Source organism: Diadema antillarum, unplaced genomic scaffold, assembly GCF_040938485.1.
Source record: "Diadema antillarum isolate AM-2024a unplaced genomic scaffold, OU_Dant_1.0 seq00001921_RagTag, whole genome shotgun sequence".
Taxonomy (NCBI): Eukaryota; Metazoa; Echinodermata; class Echinoidea; order Diadematoida; family Diadematidae; genus Diadema; species Diadema antillarum.
The window spans coordinates 184642-200809 of record NW_027272584.1 but is presented as its reverse complement, the minus strand read 5'-3'; the positions used below and the strand labels follow the sequence as shown (position 1 = coordinate 200809).

Below are 16168 nucleotides of genomic sequence, written 5' to 3'. Positions count from 1 at the left end.
ATACGGACACTTTTCTCCTTTCCATTTCTTTCTCTTTCTTTCTTTTTTTTTGTTTTTCTCTCTCCTCTCCCACTCTTTCGTTTATCACCTCTGTCTCTCTCTCTCTCTCTCCATCTCTCTTTCCCATTCCTACCCGCGGAACTACACACACACACAAACACATTCACGAACTCTCATGACGTTAAACGTCAAAAAAAAAAACAAAAACAAAAGCCATTAATCCACGATTCATCCAAAACAACACAATTAGGTTCTTCATGTTAATATCTTTTTAACAGACAAAACGATGCTGTGCTTATACAGTTACTATGCCCGCAAAAGCATGCATACATACCATATTAATGTGTACCATAATAAATCCAAACTAACATCCGTCAAGATCAGGAATACCAACCTTGTGAACATCATTGCCGTATCTTTTTTTTTTTTGTCATTATTTTTTATTTTAGGTGGCAAAATGGTACATGTATTTTCCATCCTAAGCGAAGTATGTAAAGCAAATAAAAACACAAAACACTGCTGAAAAAAAGTAATACACTCGTAGTTGGCATTACAGAAGGGATTTTGGATGAAATCAGAATAATCTTTCTTTCATGCAGTCTTCCGCTCACTTTTTCTGTATTCGATTTACATACACGTAAATTACAAAAACGTAAAGACGTGTGGTCTTTTGTTGTACAGTATTACGTCCTAAAATTAATGAGTTCTGCCAACAATCAGTGCAAACAATACACTTGTTTTAATTCATAAAATTGAGAGATTTCCAGATGAGACACAAAATCTCCATCAAACGCTGAAAACATAAACATTCTTTACACACAAAAAAACAAGATGGAAACGTCAACACTTTGATTTCATTATATAGCAACAATCAGAACACTTTGAACATTTTGAATCCATGAATTTAGATAAGTAACAACAATCTCTACTTTATTAAACAGTTCGTCAAATAACTATTTTCTCCATGCCAATAATCTATATCCATTACACAATCGAGCTGCAACATTTGACGAAACGTACGAATGAAAATGCTGTTGAAATTGTACCGTTCTATACAGTCCTTTTTTTTTTTCAAAAGGCGACATGTTCATGTTAGCGGCATGAAACTCCGAAGGTATTAAAGTACCGATACTGAACTAAACATGTGAATGAAGCAAGCGCAATGCTTTGAATATCGAATTCAAGCCGTATAAAATGTTTTATCAGACCTATAATATAAACATCTATTTACAACATTGAAAATATTCTCTCAAACAAGCATGGGCCCGCCTAGTTGAAATTCACCAGATTTAAAACGGACATGAACACTCGATGAACTGATTTTCTAACCATTTTAAAGTTTTGAATAGTATTTCTGAAAGTTGTACACTGTATGAATATGTACACATACAGTATGAAAAATTCAAATGAAAAATTTGTGTCCACAAAGTGTACACTATTTACAGTCGTACAATATATAAACTATGCCATTTGCTCAACAGATCAAGTGGAAAATAATTCATCGATATCCGAGTATTTACATTGGGAGGGGACAGAAAACAATCTACGTTATATGTTCTAAACAAAGCCAGTTAAAGAAAAAAATATTTACATACACTTTGTATATACGCATCATATGACAAGCACTTGTACTTCAAACGTTAACAATATCGGGAAGATCGCACAGAACTTATCATACTATACATACAAGTTCATTGTGTCTATATTACAAACAAACAAACAAACAAACAAACAAACAGGTGGTTTCAACATCAAGTGTTGAATTTCTCTTCGGGTTTTCTAGTCTGTACATCATATCACAAGCGTAATTTCTTTTTCGAATCCAAGCAGTCCAAAAACCAATGCCGGGCTCTTTTGTTCGAGCAGAGAATGGAAGAACTGAATTGACACTGTAGATCAGACACATAACTGAGATTATCATTGGACACTGCATATGATGCAAACACTAAACTCCCCTGCCATACTCATTTACCCGCTCATAAAACTACTCATAGATGTATTGATAATGGCAAATAATTATGTTTATTCAAATCATAAACATTTTAGCTGGAGTGAATTAAAGAGAGATTTTTGCAAGCAATTTGATGAAGAAAACAAGAACAAGAATGCCATTAAGTTTGATAACCTACAATACTTCCCTGGTGGTGCTTTGTGTGTGTGCTTTGTGTGTGTGCTTTGTGTGTGTGTACATGTGTGTTTCGAAACCAATGATTTTTCTGGCCTTTTACTCAAAGATGAGCACGTTCTTGAGTATGCTTCTTTTGGTTTTTCTTTTGCTCAGTTTGATTAATCGCTTTACATTATCAGGCAGCTATAACTCTGTGACGTTAATACTATTACGCACCTCCCTCCTCGGATTGACAACAAGAGGTCTATTGCCACAACTGTCCAGCACATGCCCAGAACGTTCTCCTTGTTATATTTCTTTCTTTTTTGTTTTCTTTTATCTGTTTTGCCTGATAGAAGTGTCGCAGATTTAAAGCTAAAGCAATTCGATTTTAAATTTAGATTTTTCATTTAAAGCAATTCGATCGACCAATCAGGCCCCGGAAAGCCACCTGTTCAGCAACAGCTCTGGCTGGCATTAGCAATCATTGTCAATCATTGTTAGGAGCTGCACCTGTTTAGAACAATGGGCAATGGAATGTAGACCACACAAAACTTGTTTACATGCAATGGTACCTCAGATGTCAATATCATCAAGCCAAGACATATGTTAACTATGGGCTGCTGTAGGCCTACTGAATAGTATATCAAGTTTATACAGTAAATCCTTGAAGTTATTGCTGACGTGAGATTGTACGGTGATATCAAATTTCCCTTCTTTTCTCACTGGTTTATGCATTGGTATGATACACAGGGTACATTTCTGATCACACTCCTTAGGACTCTAAATATTCATATTTGTAAAGCATCCAGCATTTGATAATTGGACATTGGGATTGTACAATTGTCTAAATTAGTTTCTTCAAATTCTATTTTATGCTGGCTTCATTTCATGAAATTGTAATAAATAGTACTCTTGAGTAATGAGTGATACAATACAAAAGAGGCAATGTTCAATCATTCAATGCAAATGTATATCATGCAGGGATATGTATACATATTTAAGTACTTGTAAAACAATAAAATTCTCATGCATTTATCAAATTCTAGTCCTCTTTTTCTGCAATAGGTAACACAGTGTTTTTGACCTGTGAATTCATTTTGTTTTCTGCAGACCTGCTGCAAGAAGCCTTCTCTGGAATATTGCACTTACTTCTATGTGTCCTGAGATGAGCTGATCGTCTGAATGCCTTTTGACACACATCACACACAAATGGTTTCTCACCACTGTGAATACGCTGATGTGACCTGAAATTACCTAAATCACTGAATGCCTTTTGACACACATCACACACAAATGGTTTCTCACCACTGTGAATACGCTGGTGTTTCCTGAGAGTAGCTGATTGACTGAATGCCTTTTGACACACATCACACACAAATGGTTTCTCACCACTGTGAATACGCTGGTGTTTCCTGAGAGTAGCTAATTGACTGAATGCCTTTTGACACACATCACACACAAATGGTTTCTCACCACTGTGAATACGCTGGTGTGTCCTGAGTACAGATGATGTATCGAATGCCTTTTTACACACATCACACACAAATGGTTTCTCACCACTGTGCATACGCTGGTGTGTCCTGAGATGAGGTAATTGACTGAATGCCTTTTGACACACATCACACACAAATGGTTTCTCACCACTGTGAATACGCTGGTGTCTAATGAGATTACCTAATTGACTGAATGTCTTTTTACACACATCACACACAAATGGTTTCTCACCACTGTGAATACGCTGGTGTATCCTGAGATTAGATGATGTATTGAATGCCTTTTTACAAACATCACACGCAAATGGTTTTTCACAACCCTGAATGATTCCACACATTTTTGACTGCTCATCGTGCTTCCGAAATTTCGTATTTGAGGTTATGCTTTTCTTTGAACAAGAAGAAATTTGCTTACTGATTCCATTTGCCTGATGAAGTTTTATATTTGATGGACTAGAGATATTTTGGTCTGTTTTAAGAAATGTGCTGATATCATCACAAGCGGACTCATTTCCTGTGGTTCGCTGGCTTTCCTCCGATAATCTGGCAGATTGTGCAAACAGCCCCATATCTTCGCGTCCCTTCGACGCATCTTGCTCATACACTTTGGACTTCAGACTACACAATTCCTCAGGGTGATTTGTCAAGTGCTGTGTGAATAGTGTTAAAGACTGGAACATTTGACCACACTTCTTGCACGCTGGGTATCTGACATGGCTCTGCTTAGATGATACGTCTGAACGTCTGCCATTGCTTCCTTGCACAGGCCACTGCTGCTGTTGACGATTGATAAAGGCCAAGAAGGCTGCATCGGGAGCATCTTGGTCTGGTAATAACCCAACGTGACCATGGCTGTACTTGAGATGTCCGGCTAGATACCTGGGTCGTGAGAACACTCTCCCGCATACCTCACATGTGTAGAGTCCAGGGTCTACAAAAAGTAAAACATTTTGAAACCTTAGGGAGATATGAACTTGTCACTCCTGTGTAACAAAATAGTACAGTGTACTATAAATATAGTACTATACGAGGTATAGTACTATACTACCATACGAGGTAAAATATCTCGTAGGCCCTATTACCTAGAAAATATCTTATCAACATACGAATTATAAATTTTTATTGCTAATGTTGTTGTTGCTAGATAACAGGACGGCTACAAATTGTGATGTCACTGTACAAGTAAGGATAATGCTATGAAGAAAATGCGGGAAAGAAGTCTATAAAATAACAAGATTTTTTGCATCAATGAAAAGCGCACATTTCTCCAACTAAAAAGATAAATTTTAAGGGTAACATATTAACCAGGGTAACATTTTTAGCGTTTCTTCATTATGAGAGGAAATGAAAATGATGTGAAATGTATTGTTACCCTACTGTGAAATCACAAATTACTGAAGTTTTCTGATCTATAAAGCGACGACACTACATGAGAATAAATGTAAAAGTTCTTAGCCTTCGAAGGGCTTGTCCAATTTTCCTCAAACTTCACTGATGTTATAACTACTAGCAGTTCTGCATTTACTGAATTCATCTTATTTCACATTTGGGCAAAATCCACATTAATTATCGATAAGCTGCTATCCTTCGTAATGGTTACTATCAATTTATATTCGGAGCTAAAGATTTTTGTTCAAGACTTACTTTCAAACCACATGAAAATTACATATGATTTTGGGCTTTGACACAACACCAACATTGTATTCATGCAAATGATTATAAATGTATCTATGTTCTGTTTATCACTTAGCCATAATATCATCAGTGGAAATTTCAAATTTAAAAGTAATACCTCCACACTCAGTTATTTTTTTTTCCTCCGGAGGAGGCATAAATAACAAAGAACCCGGTAATTTGTTCGCAATAGATGACTCAATACCCAGTACGTGTAAGTCATTACTCAAACAAAGCCAAGACACCAGTGTTGAAATCCGATGGACATTTATGTTTATACACTGTAGTTGATTCGCTAATTGCCGTAAGAAAAATTAGTTTATTTCACGCAAAACAAAGCAAGATCGAAAACGAACAACATTCAGCAAGTAAATTTAGAAGTAATCAAAGATACATATTATATCATGTGAAACGAGATCAAGGATATTTCGCCTGGTTTACGTTTTGCGTGCGATTTTGTTCGTGTTTCCCTTCTTTCTTTCATTTTGATGTTTTCATACCGTTTCGTTGATAAGAATTATAAGTGGTAGTTTCCCGAAAACTCAAATCAAGTAAAGGAATTATTATGTCCACATAAAGGTTCATATATCGCTGCATGGTACGAACCTAACTTCTTATAACATGTGTAAGCCAGTTCGGAGATAGCTCACGTGCACATGGGTACAAATATGACCTTTCATTTTTCTCAGTTGGTTAGGCACTTCACTCAATTCAAAGCGACATAATGCAGCTGCTTGCCCGACATAGCATTTTATGGAACTCGTATTCTATCAAAGAATGAACCCGTGTAGATGAAGTGACCAGAATGGTTCGTCAATCAACACTTTGGGAAGCATCTATTTCATTGTGCTGTTTTGAACACATTAACAAACTTTTTCTGTTAACACTGCCAAATACCAGGCTTGCTGTCAGGTGGATGTACTGGCAGGCACTAGTTATAAGGATCCATTAATAATCATAGCATTACAAATGCCTATCTCAGTGAAATTAAAAACCAACCTGCTCAAACTGAAACCCCAAACTGGCTTATTAGCATAGCTTCTATAATTAAGATTACCTGTGCAGGTTTTAAGTTTGTTGCGGTGCAGCTGTATTCCAAGTTCCTTTGCATACTGGTCGCCATAGAAGACCAACAGTTCAGTGCCAGGGCAGATTGGTTTGAAGGTGCGGTAGTAGATCTGTCCAAGGTACTGGAAAGACACGAGGTTCTGCTCTGCCTCGTTTCGGGCACAGTTGATATACCTCATCCAGTTGCCCGTTTCCTCGCTTCTACTGTCAACGTAGTGATGCGGCTTGCCATCTAGACACACCTACATTTGAAAAAGGAAATTATGTTAACAACAAGGAGAATTTTACAAATCTTGCATGTTACAAATGATATTTGACATTTTGGTATTAGGCAATAAGAATAAAACCTATGCAATTTCTAAATGAGCTTTAAGTTTTTCGGCTTTGTTTTTAGTTTGACTTGTGATTTTGAGAGGGCCTAAAAATGGCTGAAATCTATATAATACATGCAATATCTACAAAACACTTGTTGCTCGCATGTCATCGAAGCCTTTTACCAGTGATGCAGGAGTAATTTCTGAAAACGAATTGAACATGCACACTCAGCCAGGCGCAACACACACACATCCACACACACTCACACACACATGTATTCTTTTTTAAGGAGTGTCTATCCTAACGTTATATAATAAGATACAGTAACTGACGTTCATTAAAACCCCGAGACTCGTAAAGTAAGGGAAACGCATTTCGATTTACTCTTTTCTCAGTCATAAAGGTGTAGTCTTGCTCTATGAAATCATCCATTGCATTATTCCAATAGAGCTGTTTGTAAAGCTAGAAAAAAATTCCTGGAATTTGTTTTATTCTTAAATCTTCACAAAAGCGAGTGTGCCTTGAGAACATAATTTACACCTCGTTTCATTTCTGCTGTGCTAGTTTTTGCTGGATTTTCTGAGGAGAAATAAAGCACGAGAGGTCATTCTCTCATTGACGGTCACTTTCAAACAGGGGCCATAATTTTGTTATCTAACTTAACAACATGTTTATTTAACATGGCTAAAAAGAGGTACTTAACCTGAAAAGAAAAAAAAAATGAACTTGACTTACTTCCCACGCATATCCGCTGTCGAAGCCGGTCTCTGCGTCCACTATATCACCTTCATAAGGTCCGAACCGATGGCCCTTGGGTATGTGCTCAGTAGCTTTGACCCCTAGTCCAGCTCCAGGAATAGAAGACTGTCCGATCACCAGGCCTCCTGGGAGAGTGTTCCTCGCTCTGTTTTTGCAACCCTTTGGTACGGTTGTGTCTCGGATGATTACCAGTGGATGTTTCATGCACTCACCTTCGTATATCTCATTACATTCTTCACAAACTGACAATAGGGGAGGAAAGCAACTACTAGCATTTTGTATTGGTAACTCTCAGTGAGATCTCTGTAAACCTAGATCATCTTAAATGCTCATCTTTTTAAATCACATGTGATTAATATTGTTCTCGTCATCGGGAATTGACAGAATATAATGAACTTATATATTATAACATGTTGCTATTCCATGACTGATGGCATAATCAACTTTAAATTGTAGGTTATGCCATGATGGCTGTTATATTTCTTGATCAAATGTGACTCTTGTTTGATCCGCAGGTTTTGCCGATATTTTTTTTGTCAAAGAAAAACCCACAGCATTTCGCAAGGATATAGTTTCTTCAATTTCTACTGATAAGTATTTTATGGAAAATAATGTTGTTTTTAGCCCTTTGAAGGATCACTATATGGGGATTTTCATAGATTGCTGCCATAATTATATTATTTCTGGACAAGTTGATATTGTCGAAGTTATCAACCCATCAAGAGCAAATACAAAGCGATGTCAATATTGCACTGCAGCCTCAGACTTTACTTGATGTGAATCAAAAATACCAGAGAACGAGTCTGGCTACCGTTTACAAGAATCTTTTTAACATCTATAAAGAGTGAAACTGCTTTCGTTTATCTACAATGCAGAATGATTCAAGAGAAATCCCAAAAGCCCCGATTCCAAAATCAATGTGTATGCTACTAATCATTCACTGTTCATGTGTTCCTTCTTTCTTGTATTCTAGAGATTCTTGCTATATTTGCAACAAGTTATTAACAAAACGTAACAAAAAGTGACAGTATCTTCGTCTAAACTAGAATAGCCTACTCACATATGTAGTGATCCTCATCTGGTACGTCGTCTTCCTTGTAGCATTTCTTGGATACTGCTCTTCTGGGATAACGAGATGTTGGAGCTGGTGCCGTCGAAGTTTCGCGTCGTTTCTCTAAGAATTAAAAATGGAGAGCCGTTTGTTTACTGCTCGTGAATCTATGGTTTGCACGTGCGGTTCTCTGAAATGGTATGGTGGTCCTCTTAGCGATCATTTCGCAAGGCAGGTCCTGGACACATTTCAGGAAATAGAGTCTTGAGCGGTCTGTATTCATTGCAGTTTTGATTTTGTATCCACTTGGCTCCAATGTATACTTGCTTTAGTCTTTGATGAGCCACACATCATTAACAATTTTATGTATTTCATGTATTCCTGTTTTTGTTGTTGTTTCAGGCTTTTTCAGACACGGGCTCGCGCTGTCTTCACAAAAGTTTAAAAATGTTTCTTATCTTAAAGTCATGCTGATCTTCAATATGTTATTGTTATGTTCTTCTCTTTTATATACATTTCGCTCTAATGATTGTTGATACGGAGTTGTGAAATATACAAACCAAGTTGGCTTGTGTGATTTACTTTCTTAAGCATAATTTCATGAATACATCAAAATTATTTTCAGCAATATCACCGAAAATATAAGTACACTGATAACAATGTCCATGATTCGGAGAAATGGAGTGTAAATGTCTACATTAATTCCATTATCAAAATGTATACTTTGGTATTGTATTACCAAATTTGCAACTAATGAATATTTAGGAAAGGAGTTACGACTATAAGCACTTTTTTCTTCTTACCGTGGCAGCCCTGAAGACCTTGTTGAAGGATCATAGATGACCATTTGACAGGAATCAAAACCCATAACGCAGCGCGTCATTTCATGGCTTCATTATACTAATTTGAATACACTAAGGCACTCTATATTTACATAATTTAATAAATGCCTGCTACTGATAAAGTTCATAGGGATTTTCTTTGTTTGTTTGTTTGTTTTTTGACAACGTAATTATCAATTTTACCTAATGGTCGCCCTGCTTTCCGCCCCACTTGCATTGGTCCAGGTGGTTTGAATGGAGCAGGACTGGCAGTTGTATCTTCTGTGGTTGATTTCGCTGGACCACCAGTCCCGTCACCTGCAGGCGCGCTTGACCGAGAGTCAACGTTGGATTCCACCTGCCTGTCCCCGCAATCCTTCCAGTCCAAAAGATCTGATATCTGTCCATCCCTAGTTTTGTCCCCATCGCCCAGAGGATCTCCAAGGTTCCCAGTGGGTGATCTAGCGGAGTCTGCCTTCTAAATTTCCAACGAAAGGAAGTTACATTGAACTTGAATTTCCCCCGAGTCTTTGTAACATTTTCATAGATCTTGCTTTAACCCCTTGCTATCACCTTAATATTCAGTCATTAACACCGTGATGCACTAGATTACTTATCCAAGGTGATCTTTCTGTTGTCTCTGCACAAAGAAAAATGTCTCGTTCCTTCTTTTCATGAAACCAACCGCTATTACTGTAGGACTTACCGGTAAACCTAGTAGAATTCAAATCCATTAGTATCAAATCTATTTTTTTTTCACTTTTCTCCTTGACCCGTTACATCCCCCCTGTCATATTGTACATCATTGCTATCATCAGATTATTTTCCATTTTTTTTCAAAATACAGATTTTATAACTAATTCATTAGCTCATCTTCAGCTTGAGAATGTTGAGAATAAAATGTCTCATCGAAGTACAGTGACCGTTTCGTGGTTTGGTAAAACAATTTCATTAATTTTTACTCACTTTTGAAGCATTTCCACAAGAGCTTTTCTTCTTTTCCTTCCTAGGCGATGCTTTAAAGGGTGTCTTAAACGATGCTGTGGATTAAACACAAAGTCATTTGAGAAAGACGAAAAAATGAACACGCTAGCCATAACATGTATTTTGGGGTTTACTTACACCTCGGTCAATAAACAATAACGATAACATTTACATTAGAATGAGAGAAACGATTGCTGGAACAGTTCCCAGAGTAATATTAAGTGACAATATATGGCACATTTATTTCGATGTAAAGATATTATGTTTATTCGCCAGTAAATTTACTTATATAGTTTTTCAATCACATTGAAGCTAGAAGGGACCGTAAGCGCTGTATATGACAAAAAAAAAAAATCATGTCGACAAGTTCTGCATGACTTCCTGTCCTTACATTCAACTGAACTGTTAGTAGTCTTTGGAAATTCTTGACAGAGACTTTCTTGAACAACACCAAATATAATTAACAGAAACCAATTCTTAATTGGCATGATTGAACAGAGACTTGATAATTCCATAGCCTCTACTGATTTTAGCAGTGTGTGACCTTTGCGCTTTTAAATAAATATAAGATTTCTGTGAAAAAAAAATATCTGTATAAAATCATATTTAGGCAATGTTAATCATAATCATTAACAAACAGAACAGCCTCGTACTCAATTGAAACGCTCTCCCCGTTTATTTACCTTGATATGATGTTTCATTGACGAATGCCCACAGGAAATGTACCAATGACAGAGGTGATTTAAACGGTTGTGTAACAAACTTATTCACTCCCGAGCAAATTCATTGAACTTTTTACCCTTTTCCTTTGCCTTGTCATGTCATACGCTCTTCAAAGAAGAAAAAAAGACTCTGGCAGAGTAGTCAAAAAATCATGTCTACACTTCACGTTTTATTGACATTTCGGCCTTGTTGAACAATGTTGAATATCGACCTTTATTTTCTTGCTGTCTTACGTCAAGCAGGTGATATACAGTGTATCATGATAATACGAGTACACCATCTTTCTGCGTGCTTTTGCTTCTCGTGACCTTTCACTCATCCCCTTTATTCTGCAATGTAGAAGGCCGATATCCCTCAGTACCGAAGATCTTAAATCTTACCCACTTTTTGGGTGCTGTTCGTTATTCCGAAGATTCGTTAAATCTGAAACACACAAATTCCTTATGGGTCTAACTAGAGGTTCGTTAAATCCGAAATGAAAAAAAAAAGGTTCGTTAATCCAAATATTTGTGGCGTTATTAAGAAAGTTCGTTATTCCGAAAGTTCGTTGATCCGACAATAAAACAAGGTCCGTAACGAACCTTCGGAATAACGAACCTTATTTCATTTTCGGATTAATGAACCTTCGGAATAACAAACCTTATCACATTTTCGGATTAACGACTCTTCGGAATAATGACTCTTCGGAATAACGAACTTCGGACTAAAGAACCTTTGGAATAACGAACCTTCGGAATAATGAACTGCAACCTTATTTCATTACAGTAGTTATCACGTGCAGTCAGAGAAGTAGAAATAATGGCTGGCCAGAACAAGGAACAATGCTACACGTACTTTATGCTCTGGCATGTTAAGAGAAGAAACATTACAGCCTGTAAACAAGAACAGCCGAGACGTTAACCTCTTGGTTTGGTGTATTTCTTCTTCCAGCCTCCAGGCGTCCATTCCTCGTCTTCACTGTCACTCTCTCTTTTTCTTGATTTCTTCCTCTTTCGACTACTCTGCATGAAGTCTGGAGCTGGAACATTCAGTCCTGTTTAAAACGAAACGGGATTTTAAACATGGATGCGAAACAAGACCCTGAACACAAATTCCCTGTATTCATTCATTCACTCATCCATTTTTTTATTTCCAACAGAAATATATAAATATATTACTGACATTGAATACAAGTACTGGTACATAGATTTCATAATAAAGAATAAATGATAAGTTTAGAAAATTGTAAGCATACGAAAATGCTGAAAATGGGGAGGAATGCTAAAAAGCTGGGCTTGTAGGGTGCATTCCCCCACACATAATACAAGAAATTGTATGATCGATTGACTGATATACTTTGAAAATGGATGAAACAAAGAAACTGAGACAAAAAGACCTACATTGTATAACTAACAAAACTAATCCGAAACAAAAACCCTTAACAAATCCCTTTACACTATACCTATCCCTATATAACAAATCCCTATACACTGTATGATAATGTAGCGGTGATCCTTCGGTCCTGATATTTCATTGATGAACGACCAATGTACGCTCACAAACGGTATTTGATTTTGATTTGATTTATTGATTCCTGTATTATCATTGTACATGAACATACATACACCCATACATACATTGTGCGAGCCAGAGTAGCCTACATGCGAATACATAATCACACTTGTTACCAGAATATTTTTTCATTGCCTTTACGCAATGTACAGCAGAAACGTATCAGTAATATAAGCGTACAATGAAAAATACAGCAGGGCTAACGTTACAGCTTAAGATTCTCTTGATTTGCATGCAGCCCTCGTACATAATACTAGTAACTTTGATACACATGAAAAAAAAAGAAGGGAGGGATGATTTTATTTCATTTCTCTAAACCTATCCATAAAACGGTATGCCAACAATATAAATCTACTGCAACTGTTTCAATGCAAACAGAATATGATGGACTAATATAATTGTGATAGTTTTGACCCATAACAGTCTTGTCCCAAACCCAACACCCACAAGGGAGCACACATATAGCCTAGGACCTACTCTTCTATAACTTCTATTCTTGCGTCCATATTCAAGAGCTGGCATGGAATAAACATACAAATCCGTACGAAATTCTGTCACATGATTTAAATGAATACATAATACCGTGACATGAGTGTATTCTTACATGAATTTTATTTTGATGATAACACATGGCTCGAGATCTAACAACAATTATAATTACAGAAATAAAAAAAAAAAATCTAAATCTAGACTCCAATGTTCATGTCATGCTTTTGTCTGAACTATAGGCCCTACCTAGGCCCTAGATATACTAGGTGTTTCAAAAAACATTTCCCACTTTTGATTCTTAATAATTCATAAACTATATATCAGATAACACTGTCAATGATATGAGTAATAGCTGAATAGTGTACAATTTGGTTGGAGGTGGTTTAAATATGAAAACATAAATCAGTTTCATGAAATCCATGATTAATTTCACAGTTAGGTTCCAGATTTTGCTCTATTTTCAACCCTCTGTACAAAATTTCACTTTGCACAGGGGTCAATGGGTGTGTATGGAGTGTGTGGTTAACACCCTGACAATGGTCCTAAACAATGGTTAGGGTTTGAATGCTTCATTATTTATTCATGAGAAATTCCACTATCACAACTAGTCTTTATTCAGCCTCTGGCAGTATCTGTGTAAAGTCAAACGCCTGCCGATACTGTCGTTGGGTCTCGACAGTGCTCTCCCTACTTCTGAAAAACGAAATTACAATGAATACCTTCTGTTCTATCGTAAACACGGTGACAGGAAGCAAAGAAAATCAATTAGAGTATACACTTGTGTAAATGGAGCCTTAAATAAATCTACTGTGAAACATATCGCCCCAATGATAAATGCTGCTGAACTCTTTACCAAAAATTATTTCTTTTTATCAAAAAGCGAAAAATTTGTCAGACTATTTAATTAGTAGACAGTTGCATTAAAATGAGGAACTTTAGATCACTTATGCTTATCTATATCCCAAATTTAGTGATATATGAAGCAAAAATTGAAAATGATTGCCAGCTGGAATGGAATGTGGTGTTTGCAAGCACATGGAAACGTGTGCTTCCTTTTTCCATGTGCATGCAGTTTACCCTTTACCGTGCATGAATCCAGACTAGCAGTGCCCAGGGCAATCCACATGAATTATTGATTAAGTATTCATGTGCCTGGGAGCAAGAGACTGACGCCTAGTTAACGGGTGGTTCAGGCATGTCCATTGTTCAGGGCCATTGTCAGCACACACTCACATACACATCATTGGTTCCTGGGCAAGGTTCAATTTTTGTACAGAGGGTTAAAATTTGACCAAAATCTGAAACCTTACTTCAAAATCAATCTTAGATTTAATGAAACTGATTTATGCTGTCACATTCAAATTACCTTCAACCAAATTGTACACTATTCAGCTATTGTTTATATCAATGACAGTTTTATCGGATGAATAGTTTTTGAGCTATTAATGATCAAAAGTGGGAAATGTTTTTTGAAACACCTAGTATTTCACTTCCATAACTTATCACTCTTTGCTTCTTACCAACTTCTCGCATCATCTCATAGTTTTCTTTGATGTTCTTCAACCTCATCTTCTCATAGTCGTTCATGTCCGCCCATTCTTTAGTTGAGAAGTACGCCTTCACCTGAGAAAAGTCATTCTTGGCCCGAAGAGCCATGCCGGAACTGTTTTGTTAGTTCTTCACCAATGGATTTTGCTGCAAAATTAAAAGAGTTAAAACTCGATAACAACAACAAAAAACGTTTAAATCTATCTGAAACAATATTCTTGTAGGTCCTACCGCAAAGAAAGCAAATATTAAGGGCAGAGGCAAAAACATAGATCCAGTGAAGTGTCTTATTATAAAGAGTGCCCAAAACAAATACCTACATACTTTGTAACACGTTTAGGTCTATAGCTTTGACAGAGACTCCAACCCCAAGCACCTTCTGATCTGGAGATTTTCCCGCCTATAAACCCTAAAGGTAGGCCTAGAGTCAGGGAACCAGTTTGCTGCAGGGGTCAAGTTTGCGGCACCCCTAGGAATATCTAACCATATCTTCAAAAGTAGGCCCTTGAAGGTTTATTTTTTCCTAATTTACTAAAATTGTTTTATTTGAAGAGCAACGGAAGAGCCTTCTTTTGATACCAGAATCATGAAATAACTCGGATGATGGCCTTCATAATTCTAATTTAAACCGTATGTGTCACGCTGTTTTTTAAAAAGCATGATTTTCTTAACAAAGCGACAGTTAAGATTTTGTTCTGTTGCTAGGCAACCACCATCATCCCTTGTTTGTATCTTTATACAACATCTTACTATCAAAAGAAGCTTGGCATGGTAAGGAATCCTCGTGTAACTGTGTTAAACATTCTAAAATTCATTTCCTTTGTCAGTTTTGAGGAATGCAACAGTGACCAAAATGTCAGGATGGGTCTGGTTTGCGGCACCCCTATGGAATACTAGTAACACACATAGCGCTATTTTACATGTCAAAATGGATGGAAATTGATGAAGTAGACCCTACGTGCGATTTTGAAAAACTATGAAATCGTGAAGGATCGAGATAATGAATCTAATTAAGTGTTCTAACAAGCTGAAAACTGTCTAACGAGTTAGTTCTAGTTGGACCATCAAAAAAATATTTTGTTTTTGCAAAATTTTAACGTTTGAAGAAATTAGGGGACATTTTTGTGTGGGGTGCTGCAAACTGGACCCCCCTACCGCAAACCGGGTCCTCTTAATGGTTGGAAATTTTCTGCATAAAATTATTGATTATTAATATTATGACTAGAGTCTAGTAACGGTTTATACTATAGGGTAGTTGTCCACCATACACAATTGTGGTGCCCTGTCAAGAGGCCTCTGGTATCTCTTCAAGTAATTAAAAAAAAAAATCATTTATTTTTTGTTGCCCGTTTTACCAGAATACTAGGTCTAGGCCTACTAACTTGTTAAATAGAACACCTACCCTTGAAAAAGCCTTTAACCTGCCGCAAACTGGGTCCGCTACTCTAATGCAAATTGATGCAAACTATTTGTAGATTCTAGAGAGTCGAAATGCAAACTCAATGCAAACCGTCGAGTGGGAGGGATAACTATCTCCTTTCACTGTTAACGGTTACTGCTGCACTGTAGTCTAGCTCTTTTA

The 16168-nt window shown here is 36.8% G+C and overlaps 2 protein-coding genes across 2 annotated transcripts; both read right to left on the bottom strand.

Annotated features, from left to right (window-relative positions):
* Nucleotides 1-3152: 3152 nt before the first annotated feature.
* Nucleotides 3153-3941, bottom strand: LOC139713184 (uncharacterized). The gene has a single exon (XM_071624931.1). The coding sequence runs from the start codon at nucleotides 3939-3941 to the stop codon at nucleotides 3153-3155; it is 789 nt and encodes a 262-aa protein (XP_071481032.1).
* Nucleotides 3942-4110: 169 nt separating this feature from the next.
* LOC139713183 (histone-lysine N-methyltransferase PRDM9-like) lies at nucleotides 4111-14694 on the bottom strand. The gene is made up of 9 exons (XM_071624930.1): nucleotides 14559-14694; nucleotides 11900-12031; nucleotides 10258-10331; nucleotides 9496-9769; nucleotides 8480-8593; nucleotides 7396-7661; nucleotides 6335-6587; nucleotides 4317-4534; nucleotides 4111-4146 (listed from the first exon to the last, which is right to left on the bottom strand). Exons 1-9 carry the CDS (start codon nucleotides 14692-14694, stop codon nucleotides 4111-4113), a joined length of 1503 nt encoding a protein of 500 aa, XP_071481031.1.
* Nucleotides 14695-16168: the final 1474 nt, after the last annotated feature.